This window comes from Eleutherodactylus coqui, chromosome 3, assembly GCF_035609145.1.
Source record: "Eleutherodactylus coqui strain aEleCoq1 chromosome 3, aEleCoq1.hap1, whole genome shotgun sequence".
In the NCBI taxonomy this organism is placed as follows: domain Eukaryota; kingdom Metazoa; phylum Chordata; class Amphibia; order Anura; family Eleutherodactylidae; genus Eleutherodactylus; species Eleutherodactylus coqui.
Window position 1 is genome coordinate 200691740 of NC_089839.1, and position 27264 is coordinate 200719003.

Sequence of the window (27264 nt, forward strand, 5' to 3'; positions counted from 1 at the left end):
TAAAGTAAAGGTTTGTAATTGTTTGTTCAATTCTTAGTACAGAAGTAAGTGACCCCCTATGTTATGTAACTAATAACGCACATCTGAACCGCACAAACATGAAATTTGCCACAACCATTCTTTACATCCTAAATAGGAAAAGTAAAGGGGTCACAACTTCAATATTCAATTCAAAGCGTGAGAAACTGCAAAAATCTGCTATACATGGGATAGTTGTTTTCTCAGAAACCGTAAAGCCTAGGGAAACGTCACTCACCCGGCCGCCGGCTCCGGTCTGCGCATGCGCCGGCTGCCCGGCAGCTGGCACATGAAAGAGCCGGGGCTGCCAGGCGCAGGTGAGTATGCGCTCGTCTCTGCAGGCGCTTGGGTCGGGTCCCGCGGCGAGAATTCTCGCCGCCGGATCCGACCCGCTCGTCTGCAGGCGGCCGAAGTCTGCAATTTCAAGCGCAGCTTAAACTGATTTTAATGAGAGCTGCAGCTGCAATTACGAGCGACAGCCACTACACAGGGGTCAGAGCAGCGTCTTCCGCTCCGATCCTGGCGTAGCCCAGCACTGACAGCCGGTGCTGCTTGGAAAACACCTTCAATAAAAAAATAGGAGGAAGAAAAATGGGGAAAGGGGAGGAAAAAAAGGGAAACATTGAAGAATAAAGGGAAAGGAAAAGAGTTGAGAACAATAAGGACGAGGAAAATGAAGAATGGTATAAGAAAAGGAGAAGATGGATAAGAATGGAAAAGGAGAGGATTGAAAAAACAAAGGAAGAAAAAGGAGAAGAGATTATTTTTTCCTTTTCTTCTCTTTCATTCTTCATTCTTTTTCTTCTGCTTCTTTTTCCTCCTTTCTTTTTCCTTTTTTGCCCTTTATCCTTTTTTTTCCTTTTCCTCATTTTTACTTGTTCTTTTAGCGGCTTTGACTGTGACAAACCGCCGAAGTTTCGATGAACTGAACATTTAGCAAAGTTTGACCCAAAACAAGGTTTAACTGTTTTGGTTTGCACAACACTAGTGTGGAGTAAAGTTTACCAGTTGGTCTGAAGCAAAGTTTCAGAACTCCAGTCCTCATGGACCCCACAGGTCATGTTTTCAGGATCTCCTATGGTAAGAACAGCTGTGGCAATGTCTGAGGCACCGACAATAATTACATCACCTGTGTAACACTGAGGAAGTCCAGAAAACATCACCTGTTGGGGTCCATGAAGACTGGAGTTGGGAAACGCTAGTCTGCACCATCTCTTTGCCCTTTGTTTAGAAGCGAAAATTGACCAACGATAACATTTTCAAACTAACTCTAGAAAGGGGTCCATACTGGGATAAGAGAAGAGCTTACTTTTTGAGCATCTGGGTATTTTTGGTATTTCAGATGAACATTTTACTCAGTGAATCACTTTTACGGATTGCACTTCCATGATAACAAATGTAGGTGCTTCCGATAGACTGATGGTTGTGAAGCCTCCAGGTACATAGTCATAGAGGCTCGGGCATACATACCAGATGGGTCCACACAAGCTTCCTGACCTCTTACAGTACAAACTGCTTATTATTTTACAGATGTGACAGACGCCGCAATCTGGTACAGGTCATACAGTTCCCACTGCAAATAAGTATCACTTATGTAATCAGGATTGTTATTTCTCTCTTTAAAACCAAGAATTTCCAAATTTGGGGACTTGAACCCAATCAGTAACATAAGAGTAAAATCAAACTCTATTTCTCCATCCATGCCATTGTATTCCTTGATCCCTACACAGAAAGGCCTAGTACTTGTTTGCCTGCTCCACAAAATAATAGTGTATGGCCCTTGGGCTAACAAATAGGGGAAGAAGTGACCAAATTTAACTTTAGAGTTCCCAGTCTAAGGACCAAAAGTCTACTCAAAGGGAATATCGACTTTATTTTTGCAGTGATCAACATTTTCTTGGGTACAGAATGCACTACTTTGGCACATGCACCAAAATAACTTTTTGGGCTTTTATGTTCCACAAAGTAGGGTCTAGCCTACAGTCCATCAGTTTCTCTATAATGTACACATCAGAAAAGGGCCTCTTGTGCTGCAGAGTGTTAATGCAGCAGAAATGCAGTCCTGAGCTCTCGTTCACGACCTGAAGGTTGTGGGCTCAATCCCTGCATGGTTCAGGTAGCCGGCTCAAGGATAATTTAGCCTTTCATTTTACCAAGATCGGTAAAATGAGTACTCCGCTTCCTGGGAGGTAAAAGATGACTGGGGAAAGCAGCGGCAAGCTACCCCTGCCAAGAAAACGTCACGATGTGACATCACCCTAGGGGTCAGTCATGACTCTGTGCTTGCACCAGGGAACTTTATCTTTGCCTACACATCAGAAACTGGCCTTCATTATAGCTGAACCCTATTCCAACTTGGAGCTGGCATAGGTTTTCATCTGATGCATGGAGGTGCCCCCAGATGCAACAGATGTACTAAAGGGGTATTCCCAAAGTTGACTTTTATTACCTAACCATAGGATAGGTAATAAAAGCCTCATCCTGGGTGTCTCATTGCTGAGACCCCCACCGATCCTGAGAACAGCGATCCCATGACTCCCTCTTCTCGTCACTGTAGGCTTGCTGTTCATCTCAAAGTGACAAGAGAATTGGTGAGTCGAGCATGTGTGATGCCACTCCTTTTGTTTCAATGGGACTGCCAGAGATAACTGACCTCTTGTACTCTAATTCCTTCAACGCCATTTAAATGAATAGAGCAGTACTGTGTATGCTCATCCACTGCTGTGTTCAATCTGCTTTTCACTGCGGTGTAGTGAGCTCGCAATGAGGAGGAGAGAGGGGCATGGGATCACCTTACTAAGGATCGGTGAGACCACCACCAATCAGACTTTTAGCACCTATCCTATAGAGAGGTGATAAAAGTCAATTTTAGGAATACCGCTTTAAGAGGCTTGCTCCTCTTAATGCATCTGTCATAGGAACGCAGTGTGAACACTTTACTTAGACCGAAGTATGAAACATTGATCTAAGTAAGGCCCCCTGTCCACGGGCGCTGCAATGCCGCGGGAGACGCTGCCCGGGAGCAGGAGCCAGCAGACGAATCTCCGCAGTCAGCCTATTTGACAGAATCTGCAAATTGCCGGCCACAAGCGGAGAATTGCAATGCTTCTCTGCTTGTGAACTCGGGGCCGGTGCTTTCCATAGCAACGGTATGGAAAGCTTCAGACGGCGTCATTCATCGGCGATTTACCGCCGCCGAAATCACGCCCATGGACAGGGGGCCTTAATGTGCCCCAATGCATTTATATTACAATAGCTTACCCGTTGCTGCGAAGACATACATACATACATTCGTTTTTATATATCTAGATAACAACCAATCACTGCGCAGCTTTCATGTTACCTCAGTGGTATAATATATAACAACCAATCACAGCGCAGCTTACATGTTACCTCAGCATTCTCAATATCCAGCAATTGTCTTGCGAAACGTTCGGCGGATGCATAATTTTGTAGTTGAACACGCATCCCGTTGCTAGTAATGCCTTTTACTTTTGTGCTTGAGATGGAAATCAAACGATCTTTGTCTGGGGGGAATAACTGTCGACGATGCTCGCACGCGCGCCACCTATCGTAGGATAGATGTACTATGCCAGTAATCTTCCCAGGAGTGTACTCAATAACTTCCCAAAGTTTCATGGCGATTGGATGAATGGTGTAGTAATGCATAAAGGACAGACAGACATTCATTTCTATATATATATATATATATATATATATATATATATATATATATGACATCAGGAAGTGAGAGAATTAGATTCCGTACATAAAATTTGGACGCTAATTCTTTTGCACTTAGAATTAAATAATTGAATTGGGACCCATTAGCTTTTCCTATTTATGACATAATCAATGCTCGTGCCAAATTTCAGGTTTCTATGAGATTGGGAAGTACGAGAATTAGATTCTGTACGTAAAATTTGGATGCTAATTCTTTAGCACTAAGAAATGAATAATCGAGTTGGGACCCATTAACTTTTCCTATTTATGATATAATCAATGCTCGTGCCAAATTACATCGGGAAGTGAGAGAATTAGATTCCGTACGTAAAATTTGGACGCTAATTCTTTTGCGCTTAGAATTGAATAATCGAGTTGGGACCCATTAACTTTTCCTATTTATGACATAACCAATGCTCGTGCCAAATTTCAAGTTTCTATTACATCGGGAAGTGAGAGAATTAGATTCCGTACGTAAAATATAGCCGCTAATTCTTTTGCCCTTGGAATTGAATAATGGAGTTGGGACCCATTAACTTTTCCTATTTATGATATAATCAATGCTCGTGCCAAATTACATCGGGAAGTGAGAGAATTAGATTCCGTACGTAAATTTTGGACGCTAATTCTTTTGCGCTTAGAATTGAATAATCGAGTTGGGACCCATTAACTTTTCCTATTTATGACATAACCAATGCTCGTGCCAAATTTCAAGTTTCTATGACATTGGAAAGTGAGAGAATTAGATTCCGTACGTAAAATTTGGACGCTAATTCTTTAGCACTTAGAATTGAATAATCGAGTTGGGACCCATTAACTTTTCCTATTTATGACATAATCAATGCTCGTGCCAAATTTCAAGTTTCTATGACATTGGAAAGTGAGAGAATTAGATTCCGTACGTAAAATTTGGCCGCTAATTCTTTTGCGCTTAGAATTAAATATAATCGAGTTGGGACCCATTAACTTTTCCTATTTATGACATAATCAATGCTCATGCCAAATTTTATGTTTCTACGACATCGGGAAGTGAGAGAATTAGTGGCAATGATGGAAATCGAACGATCTACGTGGGGGGGCATAACTGTCGATGACGCTCGCACGCGCGCCATTTATCATAGGGTAGTTGTGCTATGCCTATAATCTTCCCAGGAGTGTACTCAACAACTTCCCAAAGTTTCATGGCGATCGGATGACTGGTGTAGTAGCGCATAAAGGACAAACAGAAACACACACATACATTCAATTTTATATATATAGATTTACATTAGGTTTCACCATTATGAGAAGCTGAAAAATATATAGTATCTTTCAGCTTTCCTGGCACCTGAATGGCAATTGTTCCTGGTTGTGTAGTGAACCCATCACCGGAACTTGCTATTTAGCAGTTGAGGGTCTTAAAAAGCTTCAAAATCGCCATAAACCAAAAGTGTTGGTCCTTTTTGGTATTATGTACGCTAAGTATATATGTATCCATGTTTCCTTCCACAACTTAATTTTCTATTCACACAGAGAAAGAGCTGATGGCGTAAGCGAGAACATCAATGAGGCCAGAATCCTTCTGGACGACGCCAGGGACAAAGCAAAGCTGGCAGAGAAAGCTGTAAATAATGCCAATCAGACTGTAAACCGACTGAAGAACAGCTTAGATAAAGTGAGGATCTGTCTCTTTGTTGATCCAATGCAATGAAGTATGGGTACAGATAGACATTTTACTTCCTTCCATCTTCTACTATAATCTAAGAAGTGGGTAAAGAGGAAAGAGAGAAAGACATGACTGCATATAGTCGCATATTTTGTGTTTTTACTTCCAGTCTGTGAAAAAAATGGTGACCGTGGAGGGGAAGGAGATGTCCATCATGAATCGTTTGGCAGATCTGTCAAAGAAAGTGGGAGAATTAATACAGAAAGTTGAGTCCAACAGAGAGATGGCCTCTGAGGCTAGTGAAAAGGCAAACAAAGCCCTCACATCCACGGACGGACTTGAAGAGGTACAAAAATCAGAGATCTGAAAGTTCTAAGACCACAGTCACTTTGCTTTATTCATCTTGTCAAAATCTTTTGGTATATCACGTCGTCCTCTACAGTCACTTCCACTATGTGCCACCCTGTGGTGCCTCCATATGAAATGCGGGGTATGTGAAGGTACAGTTGAACGCTGCAGATTTATAAGCGGTGGTAAGAAACTCCATGGGCGAGAACCCTTAAGGGGGTTGTTTGGGATTGGAAAAATATGACTGCTTTCTTCCAGGAACACCTGCCCATTGCAGCTTTGCATCATTATAGTGAATGGGGCTGAGCTGCAATACCACACCCGACCTGTGTACAGGTATGGCGCTCTTTTCGGAAGAAGGTAGCCATGGTTTTCTAACCCTAGGCAACTCTTTTAATGTGAAACGATCTGCTCATATATCAGTGGACAGTCAAGTTCTTGGACAGCTTCAGATGAGGTCTATGTCTGGGCTCCATAGGTGACCAGGACCTCAGGCTATCACCGGCTATCCCACTAAATCCGTGATGGCGAACCTATGACACGCGTGTCAGCACTGTAGCCATAGTCGCTGACACGTGGCCGCTCACCCCATTAGTGGTGAATACCGGCAGGGGCTGCGGCTCCCCTGACGATATTCACTAAGCAGCTCTACTAGCAGTACTGATCCCGTCGCACACCATGATGTCAGTGTGCAGCCGGGATTCTCCTCCCCCTCCCCTGACGTCTCCTACCACTTGGTTCCGCGAGAGCGTCCGGGGGAGGAGGCGTCCTGCAGCACACTGACGTCATAGTGTGTGCCGGAAATCATCGATGCTAGTGGCGTGCCGGCAGAGGAGGAGCGGAGCTTCCAGGACGTGGAGGGGTAAGTATATGGGTCTCGGGGGGGGGGGGGGGCACTGTCACTGCTGTGGGCCGCTGTTGAGGGGCACTGTCTCTGCTGGGGGCCGCTGTGGTGGGCACTATCACTGCTGGGGGCCAATGTGGGGGGCACTGTCATTGCTAAGAGCTGCTGTGGGGGGCACTATCACCGCTGTGGACCGCTGTGGGGGCTACTGTCACTGCTGAGGGCCGCTGTGGGGGGGCACTGTTACTGCTGGGGGCCGCTGTGGGGGGCGCTGTCACTGCTGGGGGACGCTGGAGGGGGACGCTGTCACTGCTGGGAGCCGCTGTGGGGGGCGCTGTCACTGCTGGGAGCCTCTGTGGGGGGGGGGGGGTGCTGTCACTGCTGGGAGCCGCTGTGGGGGGCGCTGTCACTGCTAGGGGCCGCTGTGTGGGGCGCTGTCACTGCTGGGGGCCGCTGTGTGGGGCGCTGTCACTGCTGGGGGCCGCTGTGTGGGGCGCTGTCACTGCTGGGGACCGCTGTGTGGGGCGCTGTCACTGCTGGGGGCCGCTGTGTGGGGCACTGTCACTGCTGGAGGCTGCTGTGGGGGGGGGGGGGGGGGGCGCTGTCTCTGCTGGAGGCCGCTATGGGGGGCACTATCACTGCTGGGGGCCGCTGTGTGGGACACTGTCACTGCTGGGGGCCACTGTGGGGGGCGCTGTCACTGCTGGGGGCCGCTGTCACTGCTGGAGGCTGCTATGAGGGGCACTATCACTGCTGGGGACCGCTGTGTGGGGCACTGTCACTGCTGGAGGCTGCTGTGGGGGGGGCGCTGTCTCTGCTGGAGGCCGCTATGGGGGGCACTATCACTGCTGGGGGCCGCTGTGTGGGACACTGTCACTGCTGGGGGCCACTGTGGGGGGCGCTGTCACTGCTGGAGGCTGCTATGAGGGGCACTATGACTGCTGGGGACCGCTTTGTGGGGCACTGCCACTGCTGAAGGCTGCTGTGGGGGGGGCGCTGTCACTGCTGGGGGCCGCTGTGGGGAACGCTGTCACTGCTGGGGGCCGCTGTGGGGAACGCTGTCACTGCTGGGGGCCGCTGTGTGGGGCGCTGTCACTGCTGCGGGCCGCTGTGTGGGGCGCTGTCACTGCTGCGGGCCGCTGTGTGGGGCACTGTCACTGCTGAAGGCTGCTGTGGGGGGGGCGCTGTCACTGCTAGAGGCTGCTATGAGGGACACTATCACCGCTGGGGGCCGCTGTGTGGGGCACTGTCACTGCTGGGGGCCACTGTGGGGGGCGCTGTCACTGCTGGGGCCGCTGTCAGTGCTGGAGTCCGCTGTTACTGCTGGAGGCCACTATGGGGGGCACTATCACTGGTGGGGGCCGCTGTGAGGGGCGCTGTCACTACTGGGGGCCGCTGTGGGGGCATTGTCACTGCTGGGGGCTCGTCATTACTGAGATAAGTGAGGGGGAGGCTGGGAGAGGCGAGGGCCTGTGCTATGGGTGTTTTGGGTTTATTAAATACAGTTATATATTACAATTATACATTTTTGTTATTTAAACTATAAATATCGCAAATTTATGTTTTTTTTTCTCGAAGTGACACACCACCCGAGTTATGCTCGGTTTTTTGGCGAATTTTGACACACCGAGCTCAAAAGGTTGCCCATCACTGCACTAAATTGAATAGATTGCACATGCTCGACTTCACTCCATTCAGGGATCTTTGGGACCCCAGTTCACTGGATTGCTGAGGGTCCCAAATGTTAACTTCTCCCAATCAGATTGTTATCCCATATCCTCTGAATAGGAAATAACTTTTTTTGGCGGGGAAAAAACCCTTGAGGGTGCTTTCAAATAAACCACAATTTGCCCATAGCATGTACCCAAATCCAGAGCTGTGGACTTCCAAACCCAAATTCACAGGTCTAACTACAGATTTTGATGGGCCATTGCAGGTACGTTTTAAGCTAATTTCAATTTTGCATTATAATCTGCAGGTAGCCTGCGGATTTTTGGTGCGAAACGTACTGCAGCTTGTTGTGCATCCTGCAGGCTAATTTGGGCCCGGTGAAAGCACCCTTAAGAATTTTTCCCTGAAGTTGTGAGTAGAACCTGGAATGACCATGATGTCTTCTTTTGCAATCCTTTCTTCATACCAGTGGTGTGCTGCCAATGCAACTGCTATGGGGCCGGTAGCCCAACGCTGTCCCGGTATTAGTGTATCTTGGCGCCACCTAAAGTTGTGGTGGAGTCAAGAAACTGAGTGTTTGACAGGGGGTTCCCCCCCCCCCCCTGTTCCTAATTGGCTGTGCGGCATGCCTCCCCATCCTGCCCCTCACAGGTCCTGTAGGCAGCGGCGTCCAGCGTGCAGGAGAGTCTCTCTCCCTGTCCTGGTCCTGACAGTTGCTGCAGGCAGCGGCGTCCGTGGCACTCAGGAGTTTTGGGCATTTTACATGCTGCCCGTGCAGGAGGGATGAGCGCAGCACAGCGGTGGGGGGGGGGGGGGGGCAAACTGTCAGTAGCCGACCAGTTTGTGATCGTGCATGAGCGGTGAGCGCTGCAGAGCGGTGGGACGGCCGACTTAATCAGCAGACACGTGTCAGTGCTGCCCGTGAGTGCTGCCAGGGGAAGAGGGGCCTCCAGCTCGGCCACAATGTTAGCCTCACCCTCCAGCCCAGGCAACATGAAATCCACACGCTGCCAGGACCTACATTAAGCTAGCCAATCGGGAGGTAGGCCAGTCAGCTGCTGTAAAGACAAATAAAGTTTGGGGTGCATTAAAAGAGGTATAGGGGCGAGGGATGAGAACATTATCCTTCCATTATATAAGGCACTTGTCAGACCTCACATGGAATACTGCGTACAGTTCTGGACACCGGTGCTCAGGAAAGATGTTACAGTACTGGAGGGGGTTCAAAGAAGGCCAACTAAATAATAAACGGCATGGGAGGACAGGAATACCCAGAGAGGCTAACAAAATTAGGATTATTCACCCTATAAAAAAAACGGTTAAGGGGCAATCAAATAACTATGTATAAATATATTTGGGGACAATACAAGGATCTTGTTACGGCACTCTGCCCCCCGAGCGCCACGTGGGGTGCCCTGAACTTCCCGCAACCCACTGTCCCTGCCTACTTGCCTTGGCCCTGGCTAACCCCAGGCGGGCAACTGGGCGGCGGTCCCTGTACTGGCTAGGGGCCTGGCGACTACCACGATGGAACTAACTAATGGGGGACAGAGTGCCGACAGAAGAGGCAGGTGTAACAGACCAACAAAACTACTAGGTAAATCAAGGCTGGAGGTGGAGCTCACAGGCAAACGAAAGGATACTGACAAGCAACTAGGGCAGACTGAAACAGACCTGACTAGAGGCTAGCAGAACCCATAACTGGCAGTGAGCTCAGGTCACTGCCAGCCTTTTAACTTCAACCCTCCGCCCGGGGGCGGAGAGTAGGAGGAGCCGACTCTCCCACTGGGCATAAGGAAGGTGGGGGAGAGCGGACGGCACCCTACGGGCGGACACGCCCACGCCGCCGCACGCTGGCTGCCCCACGCTGCCGGGAGAGCCCCGACTGCAGAGCTCCGGGGCGCCGGAGCCGACATCGGAGCGGTGCGCGCCGGCCGCAGGACCCAGCGCTGCCCTGCATGGTAACAGATCTCTCCCATGATCTGTTTGATTCAAAATGTTATTATTAGAGATGAGCAAATATACTCGTTTCGAGTAATTACTTGATCGAGCACCGCGATTTTCGAGTACTTCCGTACTCAGGTGAAAAGATTCGGGGGGTGCCGGGGGGCGGCGTGGCGGAGCGGGGGGTAGCAGCGGGGAACGGGGGAGCCCTCTCTCCCTCCCCCCCCCCACTCCCCGCTGCAACCCCCCACTCACCCACGGCGCCCCCCGAATCTTTTCGCCCGAGTACGAAAGTACTCGAAAATCGCGGCGCTTGGGTGAAAAAGGGGCGTGGCCGAGTAGGCTCGCTCATCTCTAGTTATTATTAATTTCTCCATAAATGCGGTGGGGTGTAGATGCATGTTACTCAGTAAAATTAGTACAATAGAGTGCTAAATTCTTTAGGATCACTTTCAAACATTGCGGTATATACTCATGGTCCTCAGGATGTAATCCTTGTTTACTACAGACCTTTACAACATATATTGTCCCATCCTAATAAGGGAAGGGGGTTTAGGAAGAGAAAGAGGAGGAGGAGAGGGGAGTGAGGGAAAGCAGGGAGAAGGAGAGGAAGAAAACAAATAGGTGGCGGGAGGTGTTTGGGAAGGGAGGAGGGAAGGTTTGAGGTCTTGTAACTAGACCTCTATAACCATTATAAACTAAACATCAAACTTTGTTGGCTTCATAAGCGTAAGTGATTTGCTTAGTTTTCTAGAATCTCTCTCCTTTTGTATGGCCCCATCAGGGTCTGCTCAGCGTCCGGAAGTTTTGTGTAGCGGCAATGCACGCAGGGTCCCCGCACGCCCCCAGGGTCACCCCAACTCCAAGTCTATTGGGGGGGGGGGGGGTCCCATAATTCTCTCTATGTACTAAGGTGTTGGTCTAAAGGATTCATTAATATTGCCTCCTTCACCCGTCGGGGCCCAAGAGGGCATCCGCTACGGTTAGAGGAAAAAAGGTTTCATCACCAACACAAAAGGGGTTTCTTTACTGTAAGAGCAGTGAGTCTGTGGAACTCTCTATCTGAGGATGTGGTGATAGCAATATAGATGAGTTTAAGAGAGGACTAGATGCCTTTCTAGAGCGCTATTACATTACAGGATATAGACATTAAAAAACTAAAGTTTTTCATCTCAAATGTTGATCCAGGGATTATTCTGATTTGCCATGACTAGGTACAACGGAGTCGTCGCTGTGACCACTTACCCTTTTTAACCTAGCTTATCTAAAATAAACACCGACAACTTCTTTTTTGGATTAAATTTTGGCCACAGCAGCCAATTTTATTATAACATACAACAATAAATCCTGAATAACACTTTTAACCCTGATCCTAACTACTATGGAGAGATCCTTGGAGTTCCCAACAAAAATGTATATATCTGTCGCCTCACCCAAAAACAAGGAAAATAGGTGTAACTGTCTCCCGTCTCCTAAAAAATCCTGACTCGGGAAACCCTATTTTCCAAACTACGCCTCCCGTCTCCAATCACCTGACTCGGGAGACTCGACATTTACCTCAAGTCACCAACCTCCCGACCCCGAGGCTATCTAGCCATACCCCGGCTATTAACAACCACAACTTTAGCAGGTAACCCCCTGCCAAAACAAGAGGCGACAGACCCACCTACAATTTAAAACTAACCAGAGGGGGGAGGAGGTAACTCAACTAACCCCTGCCTCCCCCCTTACCCCCTCGTATATTGACTCCAAGGACCCCTCCCTAACCGCTGCTATGACGATATACCTAACTCCCTCCTACCCCTAACTGTAAGGGCGGGTGGGTGGGACTCTTCTCCCCCCCCCCGTCCAGGCTCCAGGTCCGTCTTCTTCCTCTGCTGCTCCCGGAATGACTCCTCCCCCCTTCCTTCCCGCTCTTTCTATCCCATAAACCTTCTCTCCCCCTCATTACCCCCTCCCTTTTAACCTCCACCTAACCTTATTTTTATTTAAAATATTAACCCTTTCCTCCCCGTTAACCCCGTCATGTTCGCCTTCACCTACGGCCCCTGCGGGCCCCGGTTCCGGCCTCCCTTTATGGAGTCGGGAAGGCTGAACTGGATGGACATTTGTCTTTTTTTTATTCTAACATACTATGTTACTATGTAAGAGCAACAGCACAGCAGTGTCCGGAGAAGCCGGAAACTAAGTAAGACTTTTGTGCTGTTAAACATTCGGGGGAAGGGGGAAGATGCAGAAGGGGCTCCATTATCTTGCGAGCCCAAGGAGATGGGGCTCCATTATCTTGTGAGGCCAAGGAGATGGGGCTCCATTATCTTGTAAGGCGACAAAGGAGACACTAATATAGGAGGGCCACAGAGGAGTTATTGCTACTATGGAAGGACCACAGAGGGGACACTACTACTACTATGGGGGAGGGACTCAGAGGGAACACTAAAACTATGGGGGAAGGGGGGTTACTGAGCGGTTCATTGGGGGTAGTGGCAGGATGGTAAGAATGTGCAGAAATGAGTTTTGGCTGGAGTAAAACTTGATGGTCATCTAGGCCCAGATAAAGAAGAAAAACCAAAACAGCTGTCACCAATCAAAGAAGATGCCACCTTGGATTGCTGGAGGTAACTGCACTGTAAGCACTACCACTGAGACGAATTGGTATCTGACTTTTATATGGTGCATGCATTATTTGGAGCTATCCTAGAGCTGAGACGCTGTATCTAGACTAACCTCTAATATAATTTTCTTTTATTGGGAGGGGTCCAAATTTTGCTATGGGGCGCCATGATTTCTATGTACGCCTCTGTCTCATAGCCTTCATTCTGACATTCCAGGAGATGGATGAAGTTAAGAAGAAATATAAGGAGCTGAAGGACAAAGTTGGCAGAGTGGACACTTCATCGGAGACGGCAATGCAGAAAGTAAAGCGGATCACAGACGAGGCTCAGGATTTATTAAAGAAAGCAACTGATGCAAAGGCAAAGCTGGACAGTGAGTGACCACAGATGCAGCAATGTCATAATGATGCTCCCAAATACTTAAAGGGAACGTGATGACCTTTGATCCTCATAAACTACCTTATGGGGTCAGGGGATGGGGAGTCTATCAGAGAGTGGTGTTTGGTACTCACCAAGCCCCCCCATTTCAGTACTGTGTCACCACGAAATTGCCGACCACACATAATGTGACTTTTTCAGCCATCTCTCTGTGCATGCTCTTCCATTTATCTCTATGGGAAAGCAAATACCTAGAGTGGGCTGAAAAGAGCCACGCAGCGCGAGACTGTACAAATTATATATTAAAACGTCCAAAACTTTGAAGAACCCATTCCCGTACTATATTCATACTAATTTAAAAAATAAACTATAAATAAAAAAAATATATACCGTATATTGTTTTTTACCCATAATAAAATTTTAAAAAAAACTTTAAAAAATTCAGTGAAAAAAAAAACTATAAAAAATAGCCCTATATGTCAGAAAAAACGCATCAAAAATAATTTTGGTAGCTTAAGGCCGCCTGCACACGAACAGGTCAGATCCCGCATGCGGGATCCCACAGTGGAATCCAACCCTGTGTCTGGCCATTGACCCTGTGTACCTGTCTGAAATCTTCTTAATCAGTACTGCAGATGGTCTGGCCGGCGCACATGCGCAGCACAGATTTTTCTGCACCCTCGCTAGGCGATGACGCGGATCTTGCAGCCTTTACACAATGATGATTGTGGAAGGGCGGTGGATCGGACTACTTCTATTGTCTTCAATGGAAGCCGTCCGCGCAGATCCTCCTAGAAACAGAACATGCTGTGATTTTTTTTCTCCACAAGCGGAAAAACGCAATTGAATTCCGCTCGTGTGTCGGAAAAATCGTTTTTCCATTGCATGCTATGAACGGTATTTGTTGTAGAATCCTGAGGCGGGTGCCCGCTCCGGATTCCACAATGCAAATCCACCCGTGTGCAGTGGTTTGCTGAGGCCAGTGCACTCATGCAATGAGCTGATTTCTGCAGGAAGCATATAGCAATTTGCTTGCGAGTGCGATTATTTTTTTTTTAACCATGAAAACTATTGCTTGCTTGTGTGAATACACCTCTTTGGACGCGGCCCCCACACTGCTGTAATGGGGGCAGCATCATCCCTCTTGGAGGTCATGTGACATAAGCTCTAGGAAAGATGGCGCTGCACACTTTAGAGTAGCATGCAGGCAGCATTCAATACACAGCGGGCCTGGATAGCTGACAGAGGAGAGGGAGCCATTCCTATAGTGACCGCATGGTCTACCTGCATTGCAGGCACGTAACTGCGTTTAGATGAGGACTGTGTAATACCTCATTTTCCCTGCAGAGGTGCTCTAGAGAGGCTGAACACTTGACAGATTATAGCTGATCCCTGGGGCAGCAGGGAGCCTTGGGATTAGTTTATTTTTTGGTACCCTTCTAATAGAACTGATTGTCCAAAGTAAAGAACCCCTTTAACAGGAAGAAACTATGGTGTCTGTAGTGTTATCCCCACAGTTATCTCACTTTATTCTTGTATCTTCCAGGTCTTGACGAAAGGTTTAAATCTAATGAAGAAATGATCAGGTTGAAAATATCAGAACTTCAGGACCTGGAGAATAAAACTTCCACCCTGCTTGACTACATCAGAGAGAAAACTGTCCTGTATTCCACTTGTTAACAGCTTCTATCATCAGTCACATCATTATCCCACCCCTAGAGGACGCACAGATACAGCGATGCAACCCTCAAGGGAACATCATGAATCACTTGTCACTTATATCTGTTTCCAGGAAAGCTGAGTGACAACCAATATGGCAGCCATTAACACTCCTACAGGGGTTGGCACCTTGTCCCCCACCACTCTGAATGGCAGATCTGCCTGGTATTAAAGTGATATACTCCCTTCTCCCTATATAACTTGCCTGAGTTGTTCTGGAGTCTGGGAAAGCTGAGTGACAATCCCTGTGGGAGGTGTAATGCAATGGTGGCCATATTGGTTGTCACTCAGCTTTCCAAGATGTAACAGATGAATAATCACAGTGGTGAAGAGAAGGGCTGGACTTTAACATTAGATATAGGCCTAGAAGGCAAACTACAGTCACTGGTAACCAGTATGGAGAACGTGACGCCAGTACCCAACAGTAAGATACGGGACCTTCATTGGTAGAAGCGCTCCCATGAGACATTGTAACGTACACCACCATCTGACAATCCTGAGTTTTAGGAAGCTTCGATTCTCTGTTTGTACATTGTTGTGTGGATCGAATAAAATGTAAAATGCAAAACTTCCTTCTGCTGCTTTGTGTCCTTTCCTTTATTAACTCTTTCATAACCAAGGGTCATTTAACCTCCTGCAGTTCACATTCTGCAGTTACTTTCAAAAAATTAAATTTTTTTATTTTTCAGTCAGAAGGCCACAGGCTGCCATGGCACCCAGACGGCAACCCCGCAAACGTACCACAGCGAGACCCTTAAATGCTGCTGTCTATACTGGCAACGGCATTTAAAGGGTTAACAACCGCAATCTGAGTTCTCTCTCAGTGCAGCTGTTGCAGGCAGGTTTTGGGAGGTCTCACAGGCATTGGAACATCCATTCGAAGGGTTACCATGGCCTAGTGGCTATACGCAAGCCCAACGTAATAGCAGTGAATGCACAGTGGCACCTGCAATGGTCGTTCTTAGACTGTAAATGCGTGGAAGCAAGTGTTGTGGCCGGCTAAATACGGCAATTTCCGATCGGATGGCAGCACTTGGGTGTGGCGGTTGTCTGGAGAGCGGTTTCTACGTGACTGCATCGTCCCAACAGTGAAGTTTGGAGGAGGTTGTGTTATGGTGTTGGGGTGTTTCTGCTGGGAAGGACTTGGGTCTTTGGTTATAATGATGTCCACCCTCAACCCCAATGGGTATAGAGACATTCTAGACAATGTGGCATCACCTACCCTGTGGTAATACTCTGGTACAGCTCCGTGTCTCTACCACCATGAGGAGCGCCATGTCATACAGCACACAGTCTTGAGGCTTGGATTGAGGAGCAGAACATTTGCAAACTTCATTGGCCAGCACGAAGTCCGGATCTCTATCCTATCAAGCGGGATGAACTAGACCGCCATATCAGTGCACACCCAACACACCCATCATCCCCCACATCACTATCTGAGGCTCTCCTCCAGGAATGGAGGCAAATCCCTCCACACATCTATGGGAATTTGGTGGAAAGTGTTCCTAGGAGGGTTACTGCAGTCATGGAGGCCAAAGACGGCCCAACACCAGGTTGAAGAATGTGAATAAAATCGAAAGTCATCACCTTCCATGTCCCAATACTTTTGTCAACATAGTGTATGTTGGCTGAACCCACAGATTTTGGTGGGTCCTGCTGATGATCTAATGGGGGTCTTCCAACTCTCCCACAATGGAGAACGGTTGGGGAGATAAGGATCAGACAGTTGGATTCTTTTGTTCCCGGGGAAATAAGCTGCTGCCCGAGGTATTTAACAACAGCTTACGCCTCTGATCGGCCGAGCCAAAAGTACATGTGTGTGAGGGTGTCAGGTGAGACAGCTGTCGGCCATATACAGCAGGTCAGCCATGATATGTACGGACAACCTTACGGTGAGCTTGGCAAATTCCCATAAAGAAATTGCAAGTAGATATTACGAGTGTAATGTCAGTTCATCTCCACTAGAAGGCAGCAGCTGTTGTCACCAAAGTTAGCAGTAACAGTGGACCGCTGCTCACATTAACATTCATTCTCACTGTATATGGCTTAACTGAGTTGCACTAATACATTGCAGTGCATTGTGGGGGAATTTCTTTCTAGCCCAGACTAACGTACGCTACCTAATAAAACACTACATATCACTAAATGCATCACAGCAGAAATTGTTATATAGATATACTGAACCATCATGGGAGAACAGCAACATGTGAGGATGTGCAACCCAAGAGCTGTGAGCAGCAGGTTTCTGAATGCAGCTCTGGATGTAACTAGAGCACAAAACAGGCTATAACTAAAGATTGATAATGCAGAGATGAGCAATGCAAGACACTGCTGATCTCTTACTAGAAGAAGCAGTAACAAGTCACTTGTGTAGGAGGTTTTTTTCACTGTTGCAACCGCTGATTGATATGTAGCACACCCTGTCTCTTTAAGAAGAGGTTCTTCAGCAGCTGCAGTGCGTGTTGTACTGTATAGTATTGTGTCCTAGCTGCTGTGGGATGTAAAAAAATATGGCTGCTGCAGAACATCATAGTACACACCGCAGCTGCAGAATATCATAACACACCTCAGCTGCTGCAGAACCTCTAATTGTAGACCTCAGCTGCTGCAGAACTTCATTATACACACTTTACCTGTTGCAAAACCGTATCATGCACACCTCAGCTGCTGCAGAACCTCCTCTTGTAGACCTGAGCTGCTGCAGAACCTTGAAATACGCTCCTAAGCTGCTGCAGAACATTATAATATACATCTCAGTTGCTACAGGTCTTCTTTTCTAAAAGTTTCATATTAATCAATGGTGGGCAGGAATCTTAACCTTTTTCTTCAAAAAGAGGTTCTGCAGCAGCTGAGGTGTGTATTATGAGGCTCTGCAGCAGCTGACGTGTGTAGCATGAGGTTCTGCAGCAGCTGACGTGTGTATTATGAGGTTCTGCAGCAGCTAACGTGTGTATTATGAGGTTCTGCAGCAGCTGAGGTGTGTATTATGAGGTTCTGCAGCAGCTCAGGTGTGGAGTATGAGGTTCTGCAGCAGCTCAGATGTGGAGTATGAGGTTCTGCAGCAGCTGAGGTGTGTATTCTGAGGTTCTGCAGCAGCTGACGTGTGTATTAAGAGGTACTGCAGCAGCTGAGCTGTAGTATGAGGTTCTGCAGCAGCTGAGGTGTAGTATGAGGTTCTGCAGCAGGTGACGTGTGTAGTATGCGGTTCTGCAGCAGCTGACGTGTGTATTATGAGATTCTGCAGCTGATGACGTATTATGATGTTCTGCAGTAGCTGAGGTGTGTATTATAAGTTTTCGCAGAAGCTCAAGTATGTGGTTTTGAGGTTCTGCAGCAGCTGAGGTGTGTATTACGAGATTCCGGAGCAGCTGAGGTGTGTGGTATGAGGTTTTGCAGCAGCTCAGGTGTGTGGTATGAGGTTCCGTAGCAGCTGAGGGGTGTATTATGAGGTTCTGCAGCAACTCAGGTGTGTGGTATGAGGTTCTGCAGCAGCTGAGGTGTGTATTATGAGGTTCCGCAGCAGCTGAGGTGTGTGGTATGAGGTTCTGCAGCAGCTGAGGTGTGTATTATGAGGTTCTGCAGCAGCTCAGGTGTGGAGTATGAGGTTCTGCAGCAACTCAGATGTGGAGTATGAGGTTCTGCAGCAGCTGAGGTGTGTATTATGAGGTTCTGCAGCAGCTAAGGCGCGTATTCTGAGGTTCTGCAGCAGCTGACGTGTGTATTAAGAGGTACTGCAGCAGCTGAGGTGTGTATTATGAGGTTCTGCAGCAGCTGAGGTGTAGTATGAGGTTCTGCAGCAGCTGACGTGTAGTATGAGGGTCTGCAGCAGCTGAGGTGTGTATTCCGAGATTCCGCAGCAGTTTAGGTGTGTGGTATGAGGTTCCTCAGCAGCTCAGGTGTGTATTCTGAGGTTCCGCAGCAACTGAGGTGTGTATTCTGGGGTTCCGCAGCAGCTCAGGTGTGTGGTCTGATGTTCTGCAGCAGCTGAGGTGTGTATTCTGAGGTTCCGCAGCAGCTGAGGTGTGTGGTTTGAGTTTCTGCAGCAGCTGAGGTGTGTATTATGAGGTTCCGCAGCAACTGAGGTGTGTATTCTGGGGTTCCGCAGCAGCTGAGGTGTGTATTATGAGGTTCTGCAGCAGCTGAGGTGTGTATTCTGAGGTTCCGCAGCAGCTGAGGTGTGCGGTTTGAGGTTCTGCAGCAGCTGAGGTGTGTATTATGAGGTTCTGCAGCAGCTGAGGTGTGTATTATGAGGTTCTGCAGCAGCTCAGGTGTGTGGTCTGATGTTCTGCAGCAGCTGAGGTGTGTATGATAGAGTAATGTAGGAAGCCCTATAAATGCTATGTACTATGAGGAGTCCCTCTGGATATATGTACACCCTGCAGTGTCTCTGGCGGACAGTAGATGGCACACAGATGTGGATGTAACCCGAGTGCCCGTAGCTAGTACCACCCTCACAGGAACACTCCGCGCTGTGTGTCCCGGCCGGCGGCGGTGCGAGGACTCTCCTCCTCCTCCCCACAACACAACTTACTTCTGACACAAGGCACGGACTGCAAATAACTTCATAGAGAGAGAAGAGCGTCCATGTGTGCGGGCACCGGGGCACCCCATCCTGCCACAGCCGGTAGGTGGCCTCTGCCAGGAGACATCCTGACTAATATCTACTTATGGGGTATTTTATATCACTCATGTCATATTTATCTTATCTATCTATCTATCTCATATCTATCTGTCTGTCTCATATCTATATCTTATAGCTATCTATCTCTCTTGCTCTCATATCTATCTGTCTACAGTATCTACCTCGTATCTATCTATCTATCTATCTATCTATCTATCTATCTATCTATCTATCTATCTATCTATCTCATATCTATCTATCTAATATCTATCTACAGTACCTACCTCATATCTCTCCAATATCTATCTATCTATCTCATATCTATCTATCTCATATCTATCTGTCTACAGTATCTACCTCGTATCTATCTACCTCGTATCTATCTATCTATCTATCTATCTATCTATCTATCTATCTATCTCATATCTATCTATCTAATATCTATCTACAGTACCTACCTCATATCTCTCTAATATCTATTTATCTATCTATCTATCTATCTATCTATCTCATATCTATCTATCTCATATCTATCTATCTTCTATCTATCTATCTCATATCTATCTATCTCTCTCATATCTATCTATGTATTTATCTATCTCATATCTATCTATCTATCCCATATCTATCTACAGTATCTACCTCATATCTGTCTCTCATATCTATCTCTCTGATATCTCTATATCTATCTATCTATCTATTTCATATCTGTCTCTCATATCTATCTATCTATCTATCTCATATCTATCTATCTCATATCTATCTATCTATCTTCTATCTATCTATCTCATATCTATCTATCTCATATCTATCTATCTACAGTACCTACCTCATATCTCTCTCATATCTATCTATCTATCTCTCTCATATCTATGTATCTATCTATGTATCTATCTATCTATCTATCTATCCCATATCTATCTACAGTATCTACCTCATATCTGTCTCTCATATCTATCTATCTCTCTGATATCTCTATATCTATCTATCTATCTATCTATCTATCTATCTATCTATCTATCTATCTATCTATCTATCTATCTCTCTCTCATATCTATCTCTCTCTCATATCTATCTCTCTCTCATATCTATCTATCTATCTATCTATCTATCTATCTATCTATCTATCTATCTATCTATCTATCTATCTATCTATCTATCTATCTATCTATCTATCTATCTATCTATCTATCTATCTATCTAGAGGAGGATTCATAGGGTGCAGACCCCCAATACTCTGTATGACCTGGTGAGGACTATTCTTGCAGCTCTCTTCCACCTGCTGGCTAGATATTATTATCTGACTGATGATATAGTCCGCGCAGGTCCTGGATATCCACCCGCTGAGAGGGAAGTACTGCTGTGCAACTAGAACTGTGATTCTTCCCAGTAACATTTCCAGGGCCGAACATTTTTGGAGAAATTCTGTAAGATCATTGGCGGTCATGAAAATTAGGAACAGTTAGTTGGCAGCTACAATTCAGAGGCAGAACAGAAGATTATGTTCCCTGTCAGGAAACAATGTACAGTATGAGGATCTGCTGCCGTCTACTACTAGATGAGCGGTACATCCACTTATCAATGGAGATGATGTGATGAGCGTCAGAGGAGAACGCCACCCCAAAGAGTTCGAATTCATCGGAGCCCCATTGCTGATTTATCCAGGGGGTTTCTCAGTTATCAGGCTGCTGCATCCCCTGCTGCTTGCTGGTGGTCACAGATGCTCTGGTCACTGGTCGCCTTTTTTCTCTTTCTCAAATGAAAAGTGAACGATTTTCATCATCCGGTCGTTGGCTGCGTTTAGCCGGAACGATTCCTTCACTTTCGCTCATTTGAATGATTTTTTGAATGATAATCGTTCTGTCTTAAAGGGCCTTTAGTATAATTAGAGGGAACTCACTGTATAATAATTTAATAAATGTGTATACAATGAGCTCCCCCTAGTGTTGACTGCAGGCAAACACAATTTCATTATCTAACTGTTATAGAAATTCCAAAAAATAGAGAAGTGTCCCATATGAAGGATTTGGGATACATTAGATTAGGGGCTCCTTCACACGAGCGTATGCGTTTTTACGTTCGCTCTTCCGTGCCGTAAATTCGCATGAATAGACGGTTTTCTGCGAGGACGGCCAGAGATAATTAGCGTTTTCTTGTCCATTCACATGACCGGGCGCGACGTTTAAATACTGCTATTGCGTGCAACAAAGGAAAAAAAAACATACATGCGTGCAAAATATGCGTAGTAAAAACGCACGAAAATCACGTTAGTGAAAACGAAACCATTGAAATCAATGGTTTCATTGTGTCAGTTTTTGCAGCTGTCAAAATCAAAACGCGGTCGTGTGTTTAAGCCCTCAATATCAGGTGTCTCGCACATCGGACAGCACACGGACATAGAACATGTGATGTTCACACGTGTGTATGTTTTTTCAATAGGAAAAGGTAAGCATCGCATCACACTCGCATATACATGCCAGTGCCATGTGTGCGGTTTTTACTAGACCCATAGGAAATAATGCGCAATTTTTCTGTCCACTCGCTGAAAAATAAGATATGCTGTAGTTTTTCCGTCTCGCAACATCGCAGCAAGAGAACAATCACACCTGTAAGTAGAACTTTTTAAAATAACGGGTTTTATTTTTGGGCAAGATTCATGCGTCTCGCAACAAAAAAATCAAGCAGGAGAAAAATGGCCGTGTAAATAAGCCCTAAAGTGGACAAAAAGGGATGCAGTGTCTCATATAAGGGCGGCGACACACGAGCGTGTTTGCGTGCGCAATGCGCTAGGAATCAATTGTTTTCATTGGGTTCATTAACATTTTCACTTTTGCGCTTTTCGTGTGAAAAAAACGCAGCATGCGCTATTTTAGTGCACATTTGCAAATATACACCCGAGACCGGCACGCTTGTGCAATAGGCTGCGCAAATTTTGTGGAGAGTAGATCACACTGGGGATTAATTAGGCTAAATAGCTTTTTAATGGTCCCGGTCAGCTCGAAAAGTACAGTACAATACGCAGATATGTACGTGATAGTGTGAGGTTCAGGGCGTAAAAATGTCATGCTATTGCGTGCGTTTTGCGAATACGCTCGTGGAAACGATCAATCCGATCACGATTTTCATTTTGGAACTAAGGCTCTGTTCACATCACTGTTACAAGTTACATCTTGCTTTTCCATCACAGGAAAAGAAATGACAACGACAGCGTGCCAGATCCTTCCAAGAGCGCGGACGGGCGCCATATAAACTATAACCGGTTTTGTCTGGTTTTTATAACAATATGCGTCCCTTAAACAGAAAAAATAGCGCCGCATTCCGTTTTTTGTAACATTTTGCCCTTGTGGTACCTCCAGAGGTGGTGTGAATACAGTCTTAGCCCAAAAACTAAAAGCTGTAATCTGATTGGCCGCTTGGGACACTAATTTCCTATTTCTATTTTAGAGTTTTTTCCAGAGTCAGAGCCCAAGGAGAAAAAAAAATAGCAGCGGAAAAATATTTTCTTTGCAGTGAGTGACGGTCGTCTGAGCCAAATTTACAATTACTTCCATCTTTCTTTCAGCGCTGCCACATTTACTGAAGCAGACACGGCTTCTATAAACTGAGTGAAACAACACGACGTGTTCCCGAGGCCGCTGAGAACCGCCGCCGTCCACCATGCTGCCCGCCGCTGTTATAATAGCTGGTATGTGGAACGTGGAACACATTTCTTTTACAAGTTTTGTAAGATCAGAATCAAACAATGGGGGTTGTAAAAATGTCCCTTCTGGCCCTTAGAGGGTCTGACACTGATCCTACAGCTTAAAGGGGTTTCCCACTACTTAACCCTTTGCAATCCAATTTTGGATTAAGGGGTTTCCTAGGGGGCTTTCTCTTTCTGCTATCATACAATGGCGCCATCTGCTGGCTAGAGCCAGTACTGTGCTATGTGACATGCCGGAGAGGCCCACCTGACAACAGAGCGTCCAGTAATCTACAATAAGAATACCCTGCCGGACGTCTTCTGACATTGGAGCTGTACATGCTTCAATCAGAATGTCTTTAGACGTCAGACAGTGGATTGGAAAGGGTTAATATTACTTCACAACCGCTCTGTCCTTCCTGGTTGCTGCTGACCAGGACATGTGACTGCTGCTGACCAATCGCGGAAAGGCTGAAAAATAGGACAGACAGAGCTAAAAAAATTGTGGCACTACAAACGCTGCGTTCGAGCGCAGGTCTGGGAAGCCCCATTAAAATCATTGGGAGCGTTGTACCGCGGTTAGCATGGCGCTCGGGATGCTGCGCTAGTTGTGGAAAAAACGTGTGTGTAAGTGGCCTCAAGGCCAGCTTCACATAGGCTCAAGTGTATTTATGTGTACATTTGCGCTGCTTGCAAGCGCAATGGGCGTTACTTTTTTGTACACGCCTGTGCGTATTTTGCTGTATTACTCACGAGCACATGTTGTGCGTATTTGCGCACTCAAAAAAATACGCAATCATGCTTCCATTGATTTTAATGAGCAATTAAGTTAAATTAATTAAACTAGATGGACGCCATGTTCGCGTTCATGCACATTTGCGGTGTTTCTCTGTGCGGCACTGTCATGTGATAAAATCACAGCATAACATTTCTTTTTGCGATGGGGGCCGGGGGCAGCAGTTGAAGTCAATGGGAGAACATCGGGATCCCTACTGTGGCGGGGGATTCCTTCAGCCCCGCAGGGATGCCAGGCTGTTTCTATTTGAAAATGCCCAGAATCCAGGGATTTTCAAAAGGATTGTTCCACTCGCCAATATGAAGGAGCCCTGACTCTTCCTTAGGACTTAACATAGGGACTTTGACCCTTACTGACCGGTCACTGAATGTATCAAACTGAAATTTTGTGATTTTACGGTGGCTGTGAGGATGTAACAAATCTAATGGCGCCAAAAACATCCACCAAAGGTCACACAAAGGGGTCAAAGTGTGGGGCTAGAAAAAGCCTGTAGGCTTTATTATATTAGATATGTGCTATGTTCGTGCGCAGTGTGCTTGAAAATAGAACATGCTGCGTATTTTTTTTTTGCAAAATACACTCATGTGAGCGAACCTATTGAAATCAATGGATTCTATTCACTGCAGATTTTGTCTGCACAATACGAAGTAGTCCGGAGACTGAAAGTTTTGCTTAACTTTTCACACATCCACCTAATAGGTGAAAAACAGATAAAATGCTGAGGGTACAACAGCTGGGACCACCACCAGTCCCGAGAACAGGAGTCCTGTGCCCCTTTCCTCCTCCCTATGGGGTTGCTTCTCCCACCCGCAGTAGCGTCAGATTAAAAGTACAGGGCCAGATCGGGCCCAGGGGGTCCTAAGGGGACCCCTACATGACAGGTTGGCCAGGGATCAGGAGTAGATAGAAGGGTTAATGCTGCAGTTAAGTGTAAAGGGGGAGGGGGGAGGAGAGATGAAAATAGGGGCAGACAGGGATTGGTGGAAAGGGGGATATGTTAATTAAGGGAGAAAGGTTATAAATGTAGGGTGTTTTGAGCGGGAGCGCCATTTTAGAAAAGAGGTGAGTTGATCCCCACCCAGCCTACCTTAGGAGAGTATGAAGAGTTAGTGAGTTTATTGAAGGACTTTTAGACAACACAGTATTATGGGTGGGGGTGTATTTTCTGTTGTAGCAGCCTGTGGCGGGTCCTTGGAGGCGTTTTTTTTTTTTTGGGTGGAGGGAGTTTGGTGGATATGCCTCACCTTTAAGACTCCCCCATCCCTTTTATTTCATTGTAGTTGGATCTGGTGCTTTGGGTAAGGCCAGGGAAGGGATCCCAGGTGGCCTGGATTATTTTTTGATATTCTAGCCTCCTATTGGGGGGAAGGCTAGTGATGTCTCTGAGCCGGGGGTACGGTTGGAGGCCAGATTCGGTTTCTATGGGTTTAAGCAGTTGCCACTCCATTAATTTTCAGTGGTAGTGCCGGAGATAACTGAGTAAAAAGCCCTCGGCCATTTCCATCAGCCTCATTGAAATGAAGGGAGCCACAACCGCTTATGCGCCGGCAGCGCTCCATTCAATTTGACGTCACTGCAAGTGGAAGGCACAACCCCTCAGTGAGGAGGAGGGGGGACACAGGTCTTCCATTCCAAGACTAAACAAACAACAAAAAGCTAAACAAACCCCAAAACTGCCCATTCCATAAAAATGGGGCAGAAGCAGCACCTATCTCTACTCTTTTGGAATGGGAAATGGGTAACAGGGCTGGTTCCAGGTTGACGTGGGACCTTGGGCAACAACATGGGTCCTCTTAGTAATTTATAAGCTCCACTCCACCCCCTTAGTAATTTATAGCCTTTGTTCTGCCACTTTAGTAGTTTATTGGCCGCATTCTGCCCCCTTAGTAATTTGCAGGTCCTATTGTTCACCTTTAGTAATTTAGAGGTCCCACTGTGTCCCTTGAACAATGAGGAGCAGATTGATCCCACCCCTGGGTGGCCCCCAGCTCAGTGGGCCCTGGCACCTGCCCAGATATACTGGGTGCTGATGTCGGCCCATGTGGGAAACATTTTGATTGATACTATGCCCCTCCTCCACCTTCTTTGTGTCTTCTTGTTTTTCACCCCCAGGATACTCATGCTTAACTTATTTTCCACCAAGTTTTGCTTTGCCAAATACCGGTGGGATTGGCAGTCCTGTAATCGCCGGAGACGATACGCTCCACACTGTGGAAAATTGCGAAAACAACTTTAATCTCTGTTTTCTCTGCACAATGGATAAAACATTTCAGGAAGTCGCCATTTGTCTTCCTGAAGCTCATCAGTGAAAGGGGCTCGAAAACGTGATTTAATGTAATATTGTTCCCAGCGGTTCGGAAAGAAAACAGATCATTAGTGAGACACTTTCCACCCACAGACGTCCCCGCGCCCGAGCATCTGCTTCTGGAGTTATGTGCCTCATCTGCACACGTGACTTCTGAAGGATAATTGCCCAGCACAGAACAGAAGGAAGAAAACCACATCAGCTCTCGCCTTTTGAGCTGCCAACTTACAGTCTGTTTTTTATGTAGTTCTTAATGTAGCCCTTCATGTTTAATTATATCCTGCAAGTTGCAACGTAATCACTGGGAACCAATCAGAATTCAGTAAGCCACGCGTTAGTGATGTCAGATTTCTTTCGATATCTGTGTCCCCCATGACATCATATAAGACATCTGGGGGTCATTCACACTAACTTTTTTTTTTAATTTCACACTTTTCCACTGTAACTTGGGTATCTATAGGAGCAGTATCCATAGAAGTCCCAGTTAGAGGGGAAAACATCACTAAGACCCTGCAGCTCTGCCTTGGCAGGTGGCACCCAGCACCCAGTGATTACCAGGTTGAACAGCGGAAGCAGCACTTCTGCTTTTTCTATTCACTACATAGTGATCATTGAGCGTTATGTAGCCTGCAAGAAAGAGGGCAAAAGTGGTTAAAAACCATTTCTGCCTTCTCCTGTCGACGATCCAACCTACTCCTGCAGGAGCTTTAATTCTGCATCGCTGAGAGCTGCCTTTGATTGGTCACAGTGCTCAGCCAATCAGAGGCAGCCCTTTCCGCAGGCAGGGATTTTAAATCCCCACCTGCTGAAAGCACTTCAGAGCAGTGCAGGGAGAAGACCCAACTGTATGTGCCTGAGCCTCGGCAGCTGCAGAGAGGTAGGTATATATATATAATTTTATTTTTTTTACACATTTTAGGGATGATTTTTAGAGAAGGGCTTATAAAAGCCCTTTCCC

The 27264-nt window shown here is 46.6% G+C and overlaps 2 protein-coding genes across 3 annotated transcripts in view; both read left to right on the forward strand.

The window, feature by feature from the left end:
- LOC136621333 (laminin subunit beta-1-like) overlaps positions 1-15467 on the forward strand; it is a 121458-nt gene extending 105991 nt beyond the window's left edge. For both annotated transcript variants that reach the window (XM_066596776.1, XM_066596777.1), the window contains exons 32-35: positions 5254-5395; positions 5556-5732; positions 13022-13178; positions 14730-15467. In XM_066596776.1, coding sequence (XP_066452873.1) covers positions 5254-5395; positions 5556-5732; positions 13022-13178; positions 14730-14863 — 610 coding nt within the window. In that variant the 3' untranslated portion in view covers positions 14864-15467. The remainder of the gene's footprint in view (positions 1-5253; positions 5396-5555; positions 5733-13021; positions 13179-14729) is intronic.
- Positions 15468-19382: 3915 nt separating this feature from the next.
- LAMB2 (laminin subunit beta 2) overlaps positions 19383-27264 on the forward strand; it is a 126228-nt gene continuing 118346 nt past the window's right edge. Inside the window, exons 1-2 of the mRNA XM_066596778.1 lie at positions 19383-19526; positions 23086-23208. Coding sequence (XP_066452875.1) covers positions 23181-23208 — 28 coding nt within the window. The 5' untranslated portion in view covers positions 19383-19526; positions 23086-23180. The remainder of the gene's footprint in view (positions 19527-23085; positions 23209-27264) is intronic.